This window comes from Ctenopharyngodon idella, chromosome 18 (assembly GCF_019924925.1).
Source record: "Ctenopharyngodon idella isolate HZGC_01 chromosome 18, HZGC01, whole genome shotgun sequence".
In the NCBI taxonomy this organism is placed as follows: Eukaryota; Metazoa; Chordata; class Actinopteri; order Cypriniformes; family Xenocyprididae; genus Ctenopharyngodon; species Ctenopharyngodon idella.
Window position 1 is genome coordinate 13,221,883 of NC_067237.1, and position 14,787 is coordinate 13,236,669.

The 14,787-nt window shown below is 37.1% G+C and overlaps 2 protein-coding genes across 6 annotated transcripts in view; both read left to right on the forward strand.

Annotated features, from left to right (window-relative positions):
* The window catches only part of gas8 (growth arrest-specific 8), a 122,114-nt gene that overhangs the window by 92,622 nt on the left and 14,705 nt on the right, over positions 1–14,787 (forward strand). Inside the window, exon 11 of one of the 2 annotated variants that reach the window (XM_051871033.1) lies at positions 10,140–10,160. The exons of the other annotated variant lie outside the window; for it this stretch is intronic. Within the exon in view, the coding sequence (XP_051726993.1) occupies positions 10,140–10,145 (6 nt within the window). The 3' untranslated portion in view covers positions 10,146–10,160. Of the gene's footprint in view, positions 1–10,139; positions 10,161–14,787 lie in introns of those variants that run through there. 2 annotated transcript variants of the gene reach the window in all.
* The window catches only part of LOC127500105 (xaa-Pro dipeptidase), a 294,666-nt gene that overhangs the window by 9,588 nt on the left and 270,291 nt on the right, over positions 1–14,787 (forward strand). The window lies entirely within an intron of this gene.

Sequence of the window (14,787 nt, forward strand, 5' to 3'; positions counted from 1 at the left end):
TGGTACAATGACCACACTCGGGCCCTAAAGTTAGCAGCCAGAAAAATGGAGCGCAGCTGGAAGAAATCAAAACTAGAAGTATTTCGTATTTCGTGGAGAGAGAGAATGATTGAGTACAGAAAGGCCTTAAAATCTGCTAGATCTGCCTATTTTTCAAAACTCTTAGAAGAAAATAAACACAACCCTAGGTATTTATTTGATACAGTGGCTAAATTAACAAGAAATAAAGCTTCAACTTCTGATGTTTCCAAAGAGCACAGCAGTAATGACTTTATGAACTTCTTTACTTGCAAGATTGATAATATTAGAGAAAAAATAATAACCATGCAACCGTCTACTACAGTATCGTGTCAGATAGTGCATTGTAGTGTCCCTGAGGAAAAATTCAATTCATTTACTGCTTTAGGAGAGGAAGAATTGTCTAAACTTGTTAAATCATCAAAATCAACAACATGTATGTTAGACCCTATACCGACTAAGCTATTGAAAGAAATGCTTCCAGAGGTCATAGACCCTCTTCTCAATATCGTCAATTCATCTTTATCATTAGGATACGTACCAAAAACTTTTAAGCTGGCTATTATTAAACCTCTTATTAAAAAACCACAACTTGATCCTAGAGAATTAGTCAATTACAGGCCGATCTCAAATCTCACTTTTCTGTCAAAAATACTAGAAAAGGCAGTATCATCACAGCTATGTTCCTTTTTAGAAAGAAATGGTATCTGTGAGGATTTCCAGTCAGGATTTAGACCGTACCATAGTACTGAGACTGCTCTCATTAGAGTTACTAATGATTTGCTCTTATCATCAGATCGTGGTTGTATCTCTCTATTAGTGTTACTGGATCTTAGTGCAGCATTTGACACTATTGATCACAATATTCTTTTAAATAGACTCGAAAATTATGTTGGCATTAGTGGAATTGCATTGTCATGGTTCAAATCATACTTATCTGACCGTTATCAGTTTGTAGTAGTAAACGAAGACATGTCATATCGATCACAAGTTCAATATGGAGTACCACAAGGCTCAGTACTAGGACCGTTACTGTTCACTCTGTACATGCTACCCTTGGGAGATATCATTAGGAAGCATGGCGTTAGTTTTCACTGTTACGCTGATGATACTCAGCTCTATATTTCTTCGCGCCCTGACGAAACTTACCAATTCACAAAATTAACGGAGTGCATAGCTGATATAAAAAATTGGATGACCAGTAATTTCCTACTACTAAATTCAGAAAAAACAGAGATTCTAATTTTTGGACCAAAAACTTCTTCACGTAATAACCTAGAATATTGTCTAACACTTGATGGCTGCTCTGTTAAGTCTTCGTCGTCAGTTAGGAACCTAGGTGTGCTCTTTGATACCAATCTTTCATTTGAAGGCCATGTTACTAGCATCTGTAAAACCGCATTCTTCCATCTTAAAAATATATCTAAACTACGACATATGCTCTCAATGAAAAATGCAGAACAGTTAGTTCATGCGTTCATGACCTCAAGGCTAGATTACTGTAACGCTCTACTGGGTGGTTGTTCTGCTCGCCTGATAAATAAACTACAGCTCGTACAAAATGCAGCAGCTAGAGTTCTTACTAGAACCAGGAAGTATGACCATATTAGCCCAGTTCTGTCAACACTGCATTGGCTTCCTGTTAAACATCGTATAGATTTTAAAATCTTGCTAATTACTTACAAAGCACTAAATGGTTTAGCTCCCCAGTACCTGAGCGAGCTCCTAATTCATTATAGTCCTTCACGTCTATTGCGATCTCAGAATTCAGGCCAGCTGATAATACCTAGAATATCAAAATCAACTGCAGGTGGTAGATCCTTCTCCTATTTGGCACCTAAACTCTGGAACAATCTTCCTAGCATTGTTCGGGAAGCAGACACACTCTGTCAGTTTAAATCTAGACTAAAAACGCATCTCTTTAACCTGGCATACACATAACACATTACCAATTTATATTTCCAAATCCGTTAAAGGATTATTAGGCTGCATAAATTAGGTCAGCCGGAACCGGGAACACTTCCTATAACACCTGATGTACTCGTTACATCAGAAGAAGAATGGCATCTACGCTAATATTAGTCTTTCTGTTTATCCCGAGGTTCACCGTAGTCAACCGGATCCGGGCCGTATCCAGGTGAGACCAAGGACCTGCACCTTGACACGACCACAACGCAGCCCTGAAGTATCAGCAGAGATTGAGTCAACTAGATCATCCCCTGTGAAGGCCTCATCGACACGACAGCCACGACACAGTTCCTCAACAACCGTCCATACCGGCGTGATGAATACGATCCTCAATTGGATGGAACTGAAATAAATACTTTTAATGTTGCGATCCTATTGGACTTATGATAGCAACCTGAATTGTAACAAAGCACTGTTGGCCAGAGGAGAACTGGCACCCCGACTAAGCCTGGTTTCTCCCAAGGTTTTTTTCTCCATTTTAACACCAATTTGCAACTTGTCTGCCACCTGATGTCACCTGATGGAGTTTGGGTTCCTTGCCGCTGTCGCCTCTGGCTTGCTTAGTTGGGGACACTTGACTTGACATTTTGATATTCAACAGTGCTTTTGATCTGCCTGCATTGACACTATTCTTTAAGAGCTGCTGTGCAGTCAAACAATGTACCAGTTATCAATGTAAAGCTGCTTTGACACAATCTACATTGTAAAAAGCGCTATATAAATAAAGGTGACTTGACTTGACTAAGCCAGTTGCTGCCGTAAGTTTGCTCCTGTTCTGAAGACGTTTTCTCCTGTGCCTTTTGGAGTATTTTCCTGAGTTTGTTTTTGGAAGTTTTTTCCTGAGTTTTTGTTTGGAAATCATTCTCCTTTTGGATTTTTTGCTTCCTTTTGGACTGGATACTCTTCTGTTTTTGTGACTGCACTGAAGTAAGGGATTATTACTGTTTCTATTTTGCCTGTGGCTCAGTGGTGGATAATTAGACTTTCACACCAGAGACCCGAGTTCAAGTCCTGGTCTTGACAACGTGAAGGACTAGTAATTAGCAAGATTTTAAAATCTATACAGTGTTTAACAGGAAGCCAATGCAGTGTTGACAGAACTGGGCTAATGTGGTCATACTTCCTAGTTCTAGTAAGAACTCTACCTGCTGCATTTTGTACGAGCTGTAGTTTATTTATCAAGTGAGCGGAACAACCACCCAGTAGAGCGTTACAGTAATCTAGCCTTGAGGTCATGAACGCATGAACTAACTATTCTGCATTTGTCATTGAGAGCATATGTCGTAGTTTAGATATATTTTTAAGATGGAAGAATGTGGTTTTACAGATGCTAGAAACATGGCCTTCAAATGAAAGATTGGTATCAAAGAGCACACCCAGGTTCCTAACTGACGACGAAGACTTAACAGAGCAGCCATCAAGTGTTAGACAGTATTCTAGGTTATTACGTGAAGAAGTTTTTGTTTTTTTCTAAATTTAGTAGTAGGAAATTAATGGTCATCCAATTTTTTATATCAGCTATGCATTCTGTTAATTTTGTGAATTGGTAAGTTTCGTCAGGGCGCGAAGAAATATAGAGCTGGGTATCATCAGCATAACAGCGAAAACTAATGCCATGCTTACTAATGATATCTCCCAAGGGTTGCATGTACAGGGTGAAAAGCAACGGTCCTAGTACTTAGCCTTGCGGTACTCCATGTTGAACTTGTCATCGATATGACATTTCTTCGTTTACTACTACAAACTGATAACGGTCAGATAAGTATGATTTGAACCATGACAATGCAATTCCACTAATGCCAACATAATTTTCGAGTCTATTTAAAAGAATGTTGTGGTCGATAGTGTCAAATGCAGCACTAAGATCCAATAACACTAATAGAGAGATACAACCACGATCTGATAAGAGCAAATCATTAGTAACTCTAATGAGAGCAGTCTTAGTACTATGGTTCGGTCTAAATCCTGATTGGAAATCCTCACAGATACTATTTCTTTCTAAAAAGGAACATAGTTGTGATGATACTGCCTTTTCTAGTATTTTTGACAGAAAAGTGAGATTTGAGATTGGCCTGTAATTGACTAATTCTCTAGGATCAAGTTGTGTTTTTTTAAATAAGAGTTTTAATAATAGCCAGCTTAACTTTTTGGTAAGTATCCTAGTTATAAAGACGAATTAACGATATTAAGAAGAGGATCTATGACCTCTGGAAGCATCTCTTTCAATAGCTTAGTCGGTATAGGGTCTAACATACATGTTGTTGATTTTGATGATTTAACAAGTTTAGACAATTCTTCCTCTCCTAAAGCAGTGAATGAATTGAATTTTTCCTCAGGGACACTACAATGCACTGTCTGACGCGATACTGTAGTAGACGGTTGCATGGTTATAATTTTCTCTCTAATATTGTCAATCTTGCAAGTAAAGAAGTTCATAAAGTCATTACTGCTGTGCTGTTTGGAAACATCAGAAGTTGAAGCTTTATTTCTTGTTAATTTAGCCACTGTATCAAATAAATACCTAGGGTTGTGTTTATTTTCTTCTAAAAGATTTGAAAAATAGGCAGATCTAGCAGTTTTTAAGGCCTTTCTGTACTCAATCATTCTCTCTCTCCACAAAATGCAAAATACTTATAGTTTTGTTTTCTTCCAGCTGCGCTCCATTTTTCTGGCAGCTCCCTGTAGGGCCCGAGTGTGCTTGTTGTACCACGGCGTTGGAATAATTTCCTTAAGCGCAAAGGAGCAACTGAGTCTAATGTGCTGGAAAAGACAGAGGCAATAGTTTCTGTTGCAACATCAAGGTCTTCTAAGCTGTCTGGTATGCTAAGGCGATGAAACTGATCAGGATTATTTATAAAGCGATCTCTAGTGGTAGAAGTGAAGGTTCTACCATATTTATGGCAGGGAGGCAGTTTTGCAGCCTTGACTAAATGTAGTATACACGAGACTAGATAATGATCTGAGATGTTGTCACTCTGCTGCAGAATTTCAATGGCATCAATATCGATTCCATGTGACAGTATTAGATCTGAAGTATGATTACAACAATAAGTGGGTCCTGACACGTGTTGTCTAACTCCAATAGAGTTTAGAATGTCTGTAAATGCCAATCCCAATGCGTCTTTTTCATTATCTACATGGATATTAAAATCACCAACAACAAGGACTTTAACTGCAGCTAGTACTAACTCCGATAGAAAATCAGCAAATTCTTTGATAAAGTCTGTATGGCGTCCTGGTGGCCTGTATACAGTAGCCAGCACAAATGTCAACTTACATAATTTAAATCCTATTTAATATAATCCTGGTTTTCGCACAATTTTCTCAAGTTGAATACTGATAAAACAGAGGTTCTTCTTGTTGGCACTAAATCCAATTTGTCAAAATCCAATAGCTTTTCAATTTCCATTGATAATTCTAAGTCTGGGTGTCGTCCTTGATAGTACTTGTGAACAATATTACTTGGTCTTCCACCTATGGAACATCAGCCGTCTTCGTCCATTTCTCACATCCAATTCCACAGCTCTAGTCACTTCACGCATTGATTACTGTAATTCTCTTTTATTTGGGTTACCTCACAAACTCCTTCATAAACTTCAGTTGGTCCAGAACTCAGCTGCCCGTATAATTACTAGAACCTCTTCCATTGAGCATATCTCTCCTGTTCTCTATCATCTACATTGGCTTCCTGTTAAATATCGGGTAGAGTACAAGATTATGCTTCTCACTTTCAAAGCTCTTCACAATCTTGCACCCTCATATCTCTCCGAACTTCTTCATATCTATACCCCGAAGCGTACACGTCGATCTCCTTCTTCTGTTTCTCTTGTTGTATCCTCTGTTTGTTTAGTCACTATGGGGTCCAGGGCGTTCAGCTGTGCTGCTCCTCGTCTCTTGAATTCTCTTCCACAATCTTTACAAGAAAGTGATTGTCTGGCTACTTTTAAATCACGTCTTAAAACTTACCTATTTAAATTAGCTTTCTCTGATCAATTTTAAATATTGTATGTTAAATAGCTGTTGTTTTGTTGTATTGTGTCTTGATTTGTTTTATGACTGTCATTCTACTGTACGGTGTCCTTGAGTGTTTTGAAAGGCGCCTTTAAATAAAATGTATTATTATTATTATTATTATAATGTTACATAAAGTACCATCACTTCGAAGGAGTTATATTTGAAAGACTTTTGACTAATACTGTAAATATTACTATAAATTACAGCAACACCTCCCCCTTTGCCTTTCTGATGAGGATTGTGTCGATAATTGTAACCTTGAGGGCTAGACTCATTTAAAGTAATGTAATTGTCCGGTTTTAGCCAAGTTTCTGTCAAACACAGCACATCTAGATTATTGTCTGTGATAATATCATTTACAATAAGTGCTTTTGAAGAAAGGGATCTAATATATAACAACCCAAGCTTTATCATTTGTTTATCAGTATTATCTCTGTTTTTTATTTGTTGAACATCAATTAAATTTTTACCCTTAAATGGGTTTGGAAGTTTTTTGTTTTTACTAATTCGGGGTACAGACACAGTCTCTATGTGATAATATCTATGTGTTGGGAATTATCTGACTTCTGTAACGTGAGGCAGCTAGCAGACGGTCGGTTTAGTCAGTATGTCTGCTTCCTGACCTGGGCCCTAGTTTGTCATGTTTCAGCTCTAAGGCCGGGTTCACACCGCACGCGTCAGCAGAGCGTAAGCAGCACGTATTTTTTTCGGCGCCCATGTTAACAGATGAGAGCATTCACACCGCACGCAGAGGCTGCGCAGCAGCGCATATCAGGAGCAAAGCAGAAGCGGCAGTGCCACGATCGTTTCGCCGCTGGGTCTATTTTTGCTGCGCTGCTAAGGCTCAATTAAAGTGAAAGTACACCTTTGATGGACAAAATGAATATGATTTCACACAAAAAGTGCTCAGAATGCACAGAATAAGCATATCTAGTGTATTTTAACAAGAATTGAAGTATGTCAGGAAAGAAAATTAATATCAAAAAATATTTATAGAAGATTTACTCATTTAAACTTATTTTTATTTATTCAGTTTGGGTTAAAGTATGGTATACCTATTATAAAAAACTAACTAAACTAGCCAGAAAATATGATATATAAACATTATTTTAGCTATTACACAGACAGCTGTATAGGCTCTTGCATACCCAAATCAAACCCGAGTTTGCTGCCTTTTTTCGCTGAGTTTGCTGTGTTGTAAACATGTTCATGCGTCAGATGATGTAAAACACAAAGCTTACCTCATTTGTGTGCAGCAATGGATGACACGAGGCTTTTTTTTTTTTTTTTTTTTTTTTTTTTTTTACGTTTATATGCGAGTGTTATTGCATGTTAACCTGGACCAGACAGGCAGTTAACAAACTTTCAAGACAATCAAGTTTATAAATGACGAACTTATAAAAACAAATTTATAGCTGTCTTTGTAAAGAAATGCTCACTTTATATGTAGCTTGGAGGTGCTGCTGTGACGCTGTACAAACGCTTCCAGTGTGAATACTCGCGCGTCTCTGCAGCTGCAGTTCACGCTCACGCGCTGCTAACGCGATGCTCGCGCGCCGCTGACGCGTGCGGTGTGAACCCGGCCTAAGACTATGTGCCATATTACTAGAGAGAAGAGCAGCACCATCCCGGGAGGGATGAATACCATCTTTTTTCAACAGGTCAGGTCTGCCCCAAAAACTTTTCCAATTGTCTATGAAACCTATATTATTCTGCGGACACCACTTAGACAGCCAGCCATTGAGTGATGATAATCTGCTATCTCATCACTCCGATGAACAGGAAGAGGGGCCAGAGCAAATTACTTTTTCTGACATTGTACTTGCGAGTTCAAACACCTCTTTAATGTTAATTTTAGTGATCTCCGACTGGCAAATTTGAACATCATTAGTGCCGACATGAATTATAGAGTATTTACAATTAGCATTAGCCAGCACTTTTAAATTTGCTTTGATGTCAGGTGCTCTGGCTCCCGGCAAACTATGGTGGCTGGTGTCTCTATTTTCACGTTCCATGTAATAGAATCGCCAATAACTAGGGCACTTTCAACAGGATTCTCAGTGGGTGCGTCACTGAGTGGGGAGAACCTGTTTGATGTTCTTATTGGAACGGAAGAGTTGTGTTTTCCGTGGCTAGGCCGCCTCACCGTTACCCAGTTGCCCTGCTGCGCGGGCTCTACAGCCGGAACGGAACAATGTACAGAGTTCACTAAGCTAGTCGCATCCAAAACAGTATCTGAAGCCCTTGCATTCTTACTGTCCTCGATTAAGGTTTGGATGCATGTCTCTAATTCTGAAATTTTCTCTGTCAGCCTGACTATTTCCCTACATATATGACATGTAAATCCCTCGTCGCTGACAGAGAAAGCTATACTGAACATGTGACAAACAGAACACGATACAATACTAGGAGAGGATGACATGACTCACCGTGTTTGTAGACTGATCCGACAAGGTGCCAAGCCAACATAATTAAGGTTAAATAGTGTTATCAGAACATGTTGAAGTAGAGCTCTCATCGCTGAGTTTTTAGTTTCACTTTCTGCGGTGAATAATTGACTAGGATTTGAGACATAAAATCAAGTAAATTATTTAAAAAAAAGATTATTTATTATTAATAATTTATGAATTATATTTTTATGAAAAATAATGCATGTGTTGTGAACTTTTGCAGTGTGTTTCTGTATTTGCTTGTGTTGTGAACTTTTGCAGTGCGTTTCTGTATTTGCATGTGTTGTGAACTTTTGCAGCGCATGTGTTGTCAAACTACTGAAGATGTTTTCTTTATTTGCTGTTGTTTTTTCTATTTGCATGTGTTTTCTTCATTGATTGTGTGGAACCTATATATTTGAAATTAGCTGCAGATATTATTACATCCCCTTTAACTTACATTTTTAATCTCTCATTAAACAGTGGTATTGTTCCGGAAATTTGGAAAACAGCTTTTGTTGTTCCTCTGTTAAAAGGGGGAGATCCTGCAGTGTTAGATAATTACAGGCCAATTTCAAAGCTCTGTGTTTTTACAAAGATTTTAGAAAGTTTTATTTGTGAACAGTTAACATGTTATTTGAATACAAACAAAGTGTTGTCTATTAATCAATCTGGGTTCCGCAAAAAACACAGTACTACAACAGCTGTTCTGAAAGTTCTAAATGAAATTGTGGAATCAATTGATAATGGTGATTTCTGTGCCTCTCTTTTTATTGACTTATCTAAAGCTTTTGACACGGTGGATCACGAAATATTGCTGCATAGATTGAAAAGCGTTGGTTTATCAAGTTATGTTATTTTTTGGTTTAAAAATTATTTAAGTAGAAGAACTCAACGTGTACAAATTGAAAGTAAACTATCTGATTCATTGGAGATTGCTAAAGGTGTTCCCCAAGGATCTGTGCTGGGGCCCCTCTTATTCACTATCTATATAAACAATCTCGATTATGACATTCAAGATACTAACTTTCATTTTTATGCAGATGATACTATTATGTACTGTAGTGCTTCTTCTGGGCAGCAAGCCATGTGTAAGCTTCAGTCAGCTTTTGATGTCATCCAGTCACGGCTTTCTAGTTTAAAACTTGTTCTGAATAGTGATAAAACTAAGTATATGTTATTTTCAGGTTCAAAAAAACTTGAAGGTAATTTAATCTCTCTTCAGACTCTACAAGGTACCGTGATTGAATTAGTAAAAGAGTACAAATATCTTGGCATCACTGTTGACGACGTTTTATCTTTTGGTTCTCATATTACTCAACTGAAGAAAAAAATGAAAATTAAGCTTGGGTTCTATTTTAGGAACAAGTTTTGTTTGTCATCTAATGCAAGAAAGAAACTGGTTTCTGCTACTTTTTTATCTGTACTTGATTATGGCAACGTATATTCTCTCTACTTTAGATGCTGTTTATCATGGTGCTCAAAAGATTTATAGTAAATTGTAAATCTTCAACTCATCATTGTGCCTTGTATAACAGAGTGGGTTGGCCCTCTTTGTCTAGTAGGAAAAAAATGCATTGGTACTTAATTATTTATAAAGCCATTTTGGGGATGTTGCCTTCGTATCTTTGCTGTCTTATTCAACAGAAAACTTGAGAAATATTTTCTCCGTTCTCAGAACTGTTATACTCTTTCTGTTCCTTTTGCTAGATCTGAATTGGGTAAGAAGGCTTTTGTGTATGCAGCCCCGTTTGACTGGAATCACCTTCAATCAAGATTGAAGTTACAAAATTTGTTGTCTTTGGATAAATTTAAAGTAGTCATTCGGCAAATGGAAGTTGATTCAATGAAATGTAATTGTTTTTAATTTTGTTTTTACTGTGTAAATCTGTGTCGAAAATAATTGTATTGCTGCTCATTTTGGCCAGGTCACTCCTGTGAAAGAGATTTTTAATCTCAGTGAGTTTTTTTCCTGGTTAAATAAAGGTTAAATAAAATTTAAAAAATTTGCAACACGTTGAGCTCTCAGCCACCATACAAACCTCTCGTGAGGGCGGGCTTAACAGCAGTTCGCTCTTATTGGCTCTTGAGATTTTGATCGGCGGCTCATTGAACCGGAAGTAGTGTTTCAGTGGCACGGGCGCATGTCTGGACTCTGGAGCTGTAAGTAGTCTACACTAATGGTAATAAGAGTATATTAACCCTGATGCACTGTTCGATTTCTGGCGACTGCCTTTATGGTCCAGGTCAAATTGACTCAATGGATTCAATACAATTCCCCAAAAATCACACTGAAAAAAAAAACATACAATCATATACAAATTATTAACTTTTAATATACAGATGGCAGAAAGAACTGTGCTCTCACACCCCCTTGTGTTATATACTTCATACTAAGTCGATGCAATTTTGCATAATTTAAACACTCAACACATGACTGCACAGTGTTGTTCAGGTTATGAACCCACATTATGTGCTAACAGAGCATAGATTATGGACAGATTAGTATTAGATCAACTAACTGCAGTGCAGGAAGGAGTTTGTAAAATATTTGGAACAGGAATGTTTGTGAATGTTGAATATTACATGATTATGATACGAATGATTGTTTTGTTCGCATTAATTTTGCTTTGCCTTTGGCCATGTACTATGTCAGCAGTCCAAAGGGCTGTGAAGGCTACTGTTGGAGCAACAAGAAGATCTGTATCTGCTACCTAGAATGAATGTTTTATATGTAGTTTGCTTGCAATATGTGTTCAGGTCCTACACCTGTCAAAAACAGCCTTAGCTTATAGAATAGGGATGATGCAAAACACTGCTGAGGTCCATAATTTTATCCAACAGTCAGTCAAATATGCTATACTCTATGGCTGATGTAAGGAGTCAATAAGTATATTTATAAAGTTCATGAGTGAGGACTAACTTGCCAGAAATATGTTCAGTAGGTCAAACATGGGCTCATGTATGGCTGAAGTAACATCAGAGTGAGGCAATGAGTATGTATAGAAAGTTCATGATCAAGAACTCTTCGGACAGAAAAAAATTAATTAGGTCTAATATGGACTTCTGTATGGCAGAAGTAAAATCAGGAGTCAATGAGTATGCTTAGAAAATTCAAGATCAAGTACCCTTTGTCCAGAATCATGTTCTTTATGTCAAATATGGACTACTGTCTATCTGATGTAACATCACAAGGAGTCAGTGAGTCTGTATAGAACGTTCATGATCAAGGATAATTTGCCAGAAATATGTCCAGTAGGTCTGATATGGACTTCTGAGTGAAGAAATATCAGAAGGAGTCAGTAATGTATAAAAAGTTCAAGATAAAGTACTCTTTGGCCAGAAATATGTCCATTAGGTCAAATATGCAATACTCTATAGCTGAAGTATCATCAAAAGCAGTTAATGAGTATGTATAGAAAGTTCTAGATCGAGTATTCTTGGGCCTGAAATGTGTTCATTGGGTCAAATATGGACTACTGTATGGCTGATGTGACATTAGAAGGTGTCAATGAGTATATATAAAATGCTCTATATCGAAAACTCTTTGGCCAGAAATATGTTCAGTAGCTCAAATATGGACCAATTTAGATATTGAATGTTTTATCTCTTCAATGCACAACGGCATGGGTTAGTTCTTGTATTCATGGCAAAGCAATGACACATGTTATGGTTATCTCTTCACTGCACAACAGATTAAGTTATTTCTTGTATGATATGCAGCAGCATATATTGTATGTTTCTCTCTTCGCTGCATAATGGATTAAGTTAGATCTTGTATGCAATTCAATGCAAATAAGTTATTATCTCTTCAATGTACAAACGAAAAGAGTTCGTTATTGTATTAATTGCAGTGCAACAGCATATATGGTATCTGTTCCATGCATAACGGAATAAGTTAGTTCTTGTATACAATGCAATGAAACAGCATATTTGTTGTGTATCTCTTCACCGCACAACGGATTAAGTTAGATCGTATATGTGATGCAATGCATGTATGTTATATTATCAACGGTATAAATTAGTTCTTGTGTGCATTGCAATGCAACGATATGGTATGTGTTATATGTTCTATGCACAAAGGAATAAGTTAGTTCTGGTATACAATGCAATGAAACAACGCATACCTTACATGTATTATTTTATGCATTGCAATGCAACAGCACAAACATGTTTCCCCTTTACTGCACAACGGAATAAGTTATAAGTTAGAATAGTTAAGATATTCAATGCAATGCAACTGCCTGGCTGATGTAACATCAGATGGAGTCAATGGGTATGCATAGAAAGTTCATGATCGAGGATGAAGTTGCCAGAAATATGTTCAGTAGGTCTAATATGGACTTTTGTATGGGTAAAGTAACATCAGAAGGAGTCAAGGAAAATGAATAAAAAGTTCAAGATCCAGTACTCTTCGGCCAGAAAAATGTCCATTAGGTCAAATATGCAATACTCAATGGCTGACGTATCATCATCAGGAGTCAATGAGTCTGTATAGAAAGTTCATGGTTGAGGACTAATTTGCCAGAAATATGTTCATTAGGTCTAATATGGACTTTTGTATGGGTGAAGTAACATCAGAAGGAGAGTAGCGTCTGCACAGGATCAGTTAGCCAACCAACTCTAGAATTGTCAGAATGCTTTTAGCTTTTTGAACAAAGCAAAGCAGAAAATGTCCTCACCAGCTCCAGGGACTTCAAAGAGTCACCCTGGTTCACCCTATGTGGGGCTAATGGCCAGGTGGCCCACAAACACTCATCAAAACGCCAATACACATCACACACACACATACAGACACACACACGGAGAACATGTTTACATTTAGCCTGTAGCATGTATCCATATTATATAAGCTTAGTTATGACTGTAGTTGTGTTAGTTTCACTCTAAACGTTATATTCCAGTATAAAACTGTATCTCTCCCTTAATGTCTTTGCCACCTAGCATGTTTAGTTTTGTTTTAAACCTCTCCGAATGTTCTAATTAACAATGTATGTTATGTTTCTGTAAAATGCATTTTTCTATTTTTAATAGTACTGCGAAGAAAATGTACTCAGATCTGACATTCCAGATACTATGCAAATTAGGTCGTAAATGGAGACAAAGAAAAAGTTTGCCTGCCAAAATTGCACCCTTGCCATTGTCTGGCGCATCCAAGGAGGCGTTTTGGTTTGTTTGTCTTTAAAAGACAACGACACACGTCTCTTCGACACAACAAGTTTTTCTTTTGTCAAGCCTTCTTCATCCGTCACCCGAAGCCTTCACTCTTCATCACCTAGGAGACGGACTCTTTCTTTTTTATTTTCCGGTTATCTTACTCTTAAGTTAAAACCTTGTTTGAAAATTCCGCCGAAGAACCCTTCCTCGGGTTAGGACCAATCGCTCCAGATTGTACGCACTGAAACTTCTGCAGAAAGACCAAGTAACCACAGCACAGCACCACAGCACCAACTTACGCAAGTATAGAACCATTCCTTTCAAAGCGTTTTAAGCTCCATGTGTAAGTTGAGTTTCCTTGCTGGCTCTCAAAGGTTTTAACTGTTTGTAATTTTGCCATTTCTTTGACCACCTCTGTTTTCTTGACTTTACCTTCGTTTTATTCTATGTATGTTCTTTTGTTGTATTTTAGTCATATATTCGTAGTTCGTATCTATTAAATACATTATATTCATGCTCGATTATTTCTGTTGCTCATTCAGAAAATCAAGTCACTTCTACGTTTCGATTTTGCAAACTGCTTTACGCTTTGATGTTAGAATAGTAAATTATTTTTTCGTGGCCAGAGGAATAATCTCCTTTTATAATAGTCAATAAGGAAAACTGATAGTTGGCTGGACAAACTAGACCAGTTTTTCTAAATTAACTATTAAACTAGAACTAATACTGAACCATATATGTAATTAATTATAATCCGTTGTAATTAATTCACAATATATGTGCATAATTCCCTTTTTGGTAGATTTATATTATAATTGATCATAACGTGTTATGATCAATGTAATTATATATATAATATATATATATATATATATATATATATATATATTTCACCCATAATTTGAGCTAATTAATTCATTCATTCATTGTAATTCGTTACAGATATTTTTGGTGGAGAATGCGGGCAATGTTTTAAACTTGGTTTTGTGTTTGAGCAACTCAGATTCAATTTATGTGTGATTAATGTTTTATGTGCGCTTTATTCAGTGAGACAAGACACGACGCGTTCCTCACTCTGGAAACGTTAACAAACTGCTATTTGTGTCTAAACAAAGTATTGTTTGTATAATTGTATTGTTTTCTTTTTTTCTTCTGTGAAGCGCTTTGAGATACTACTTTTAAAGGCGCTATAGAAAATAAA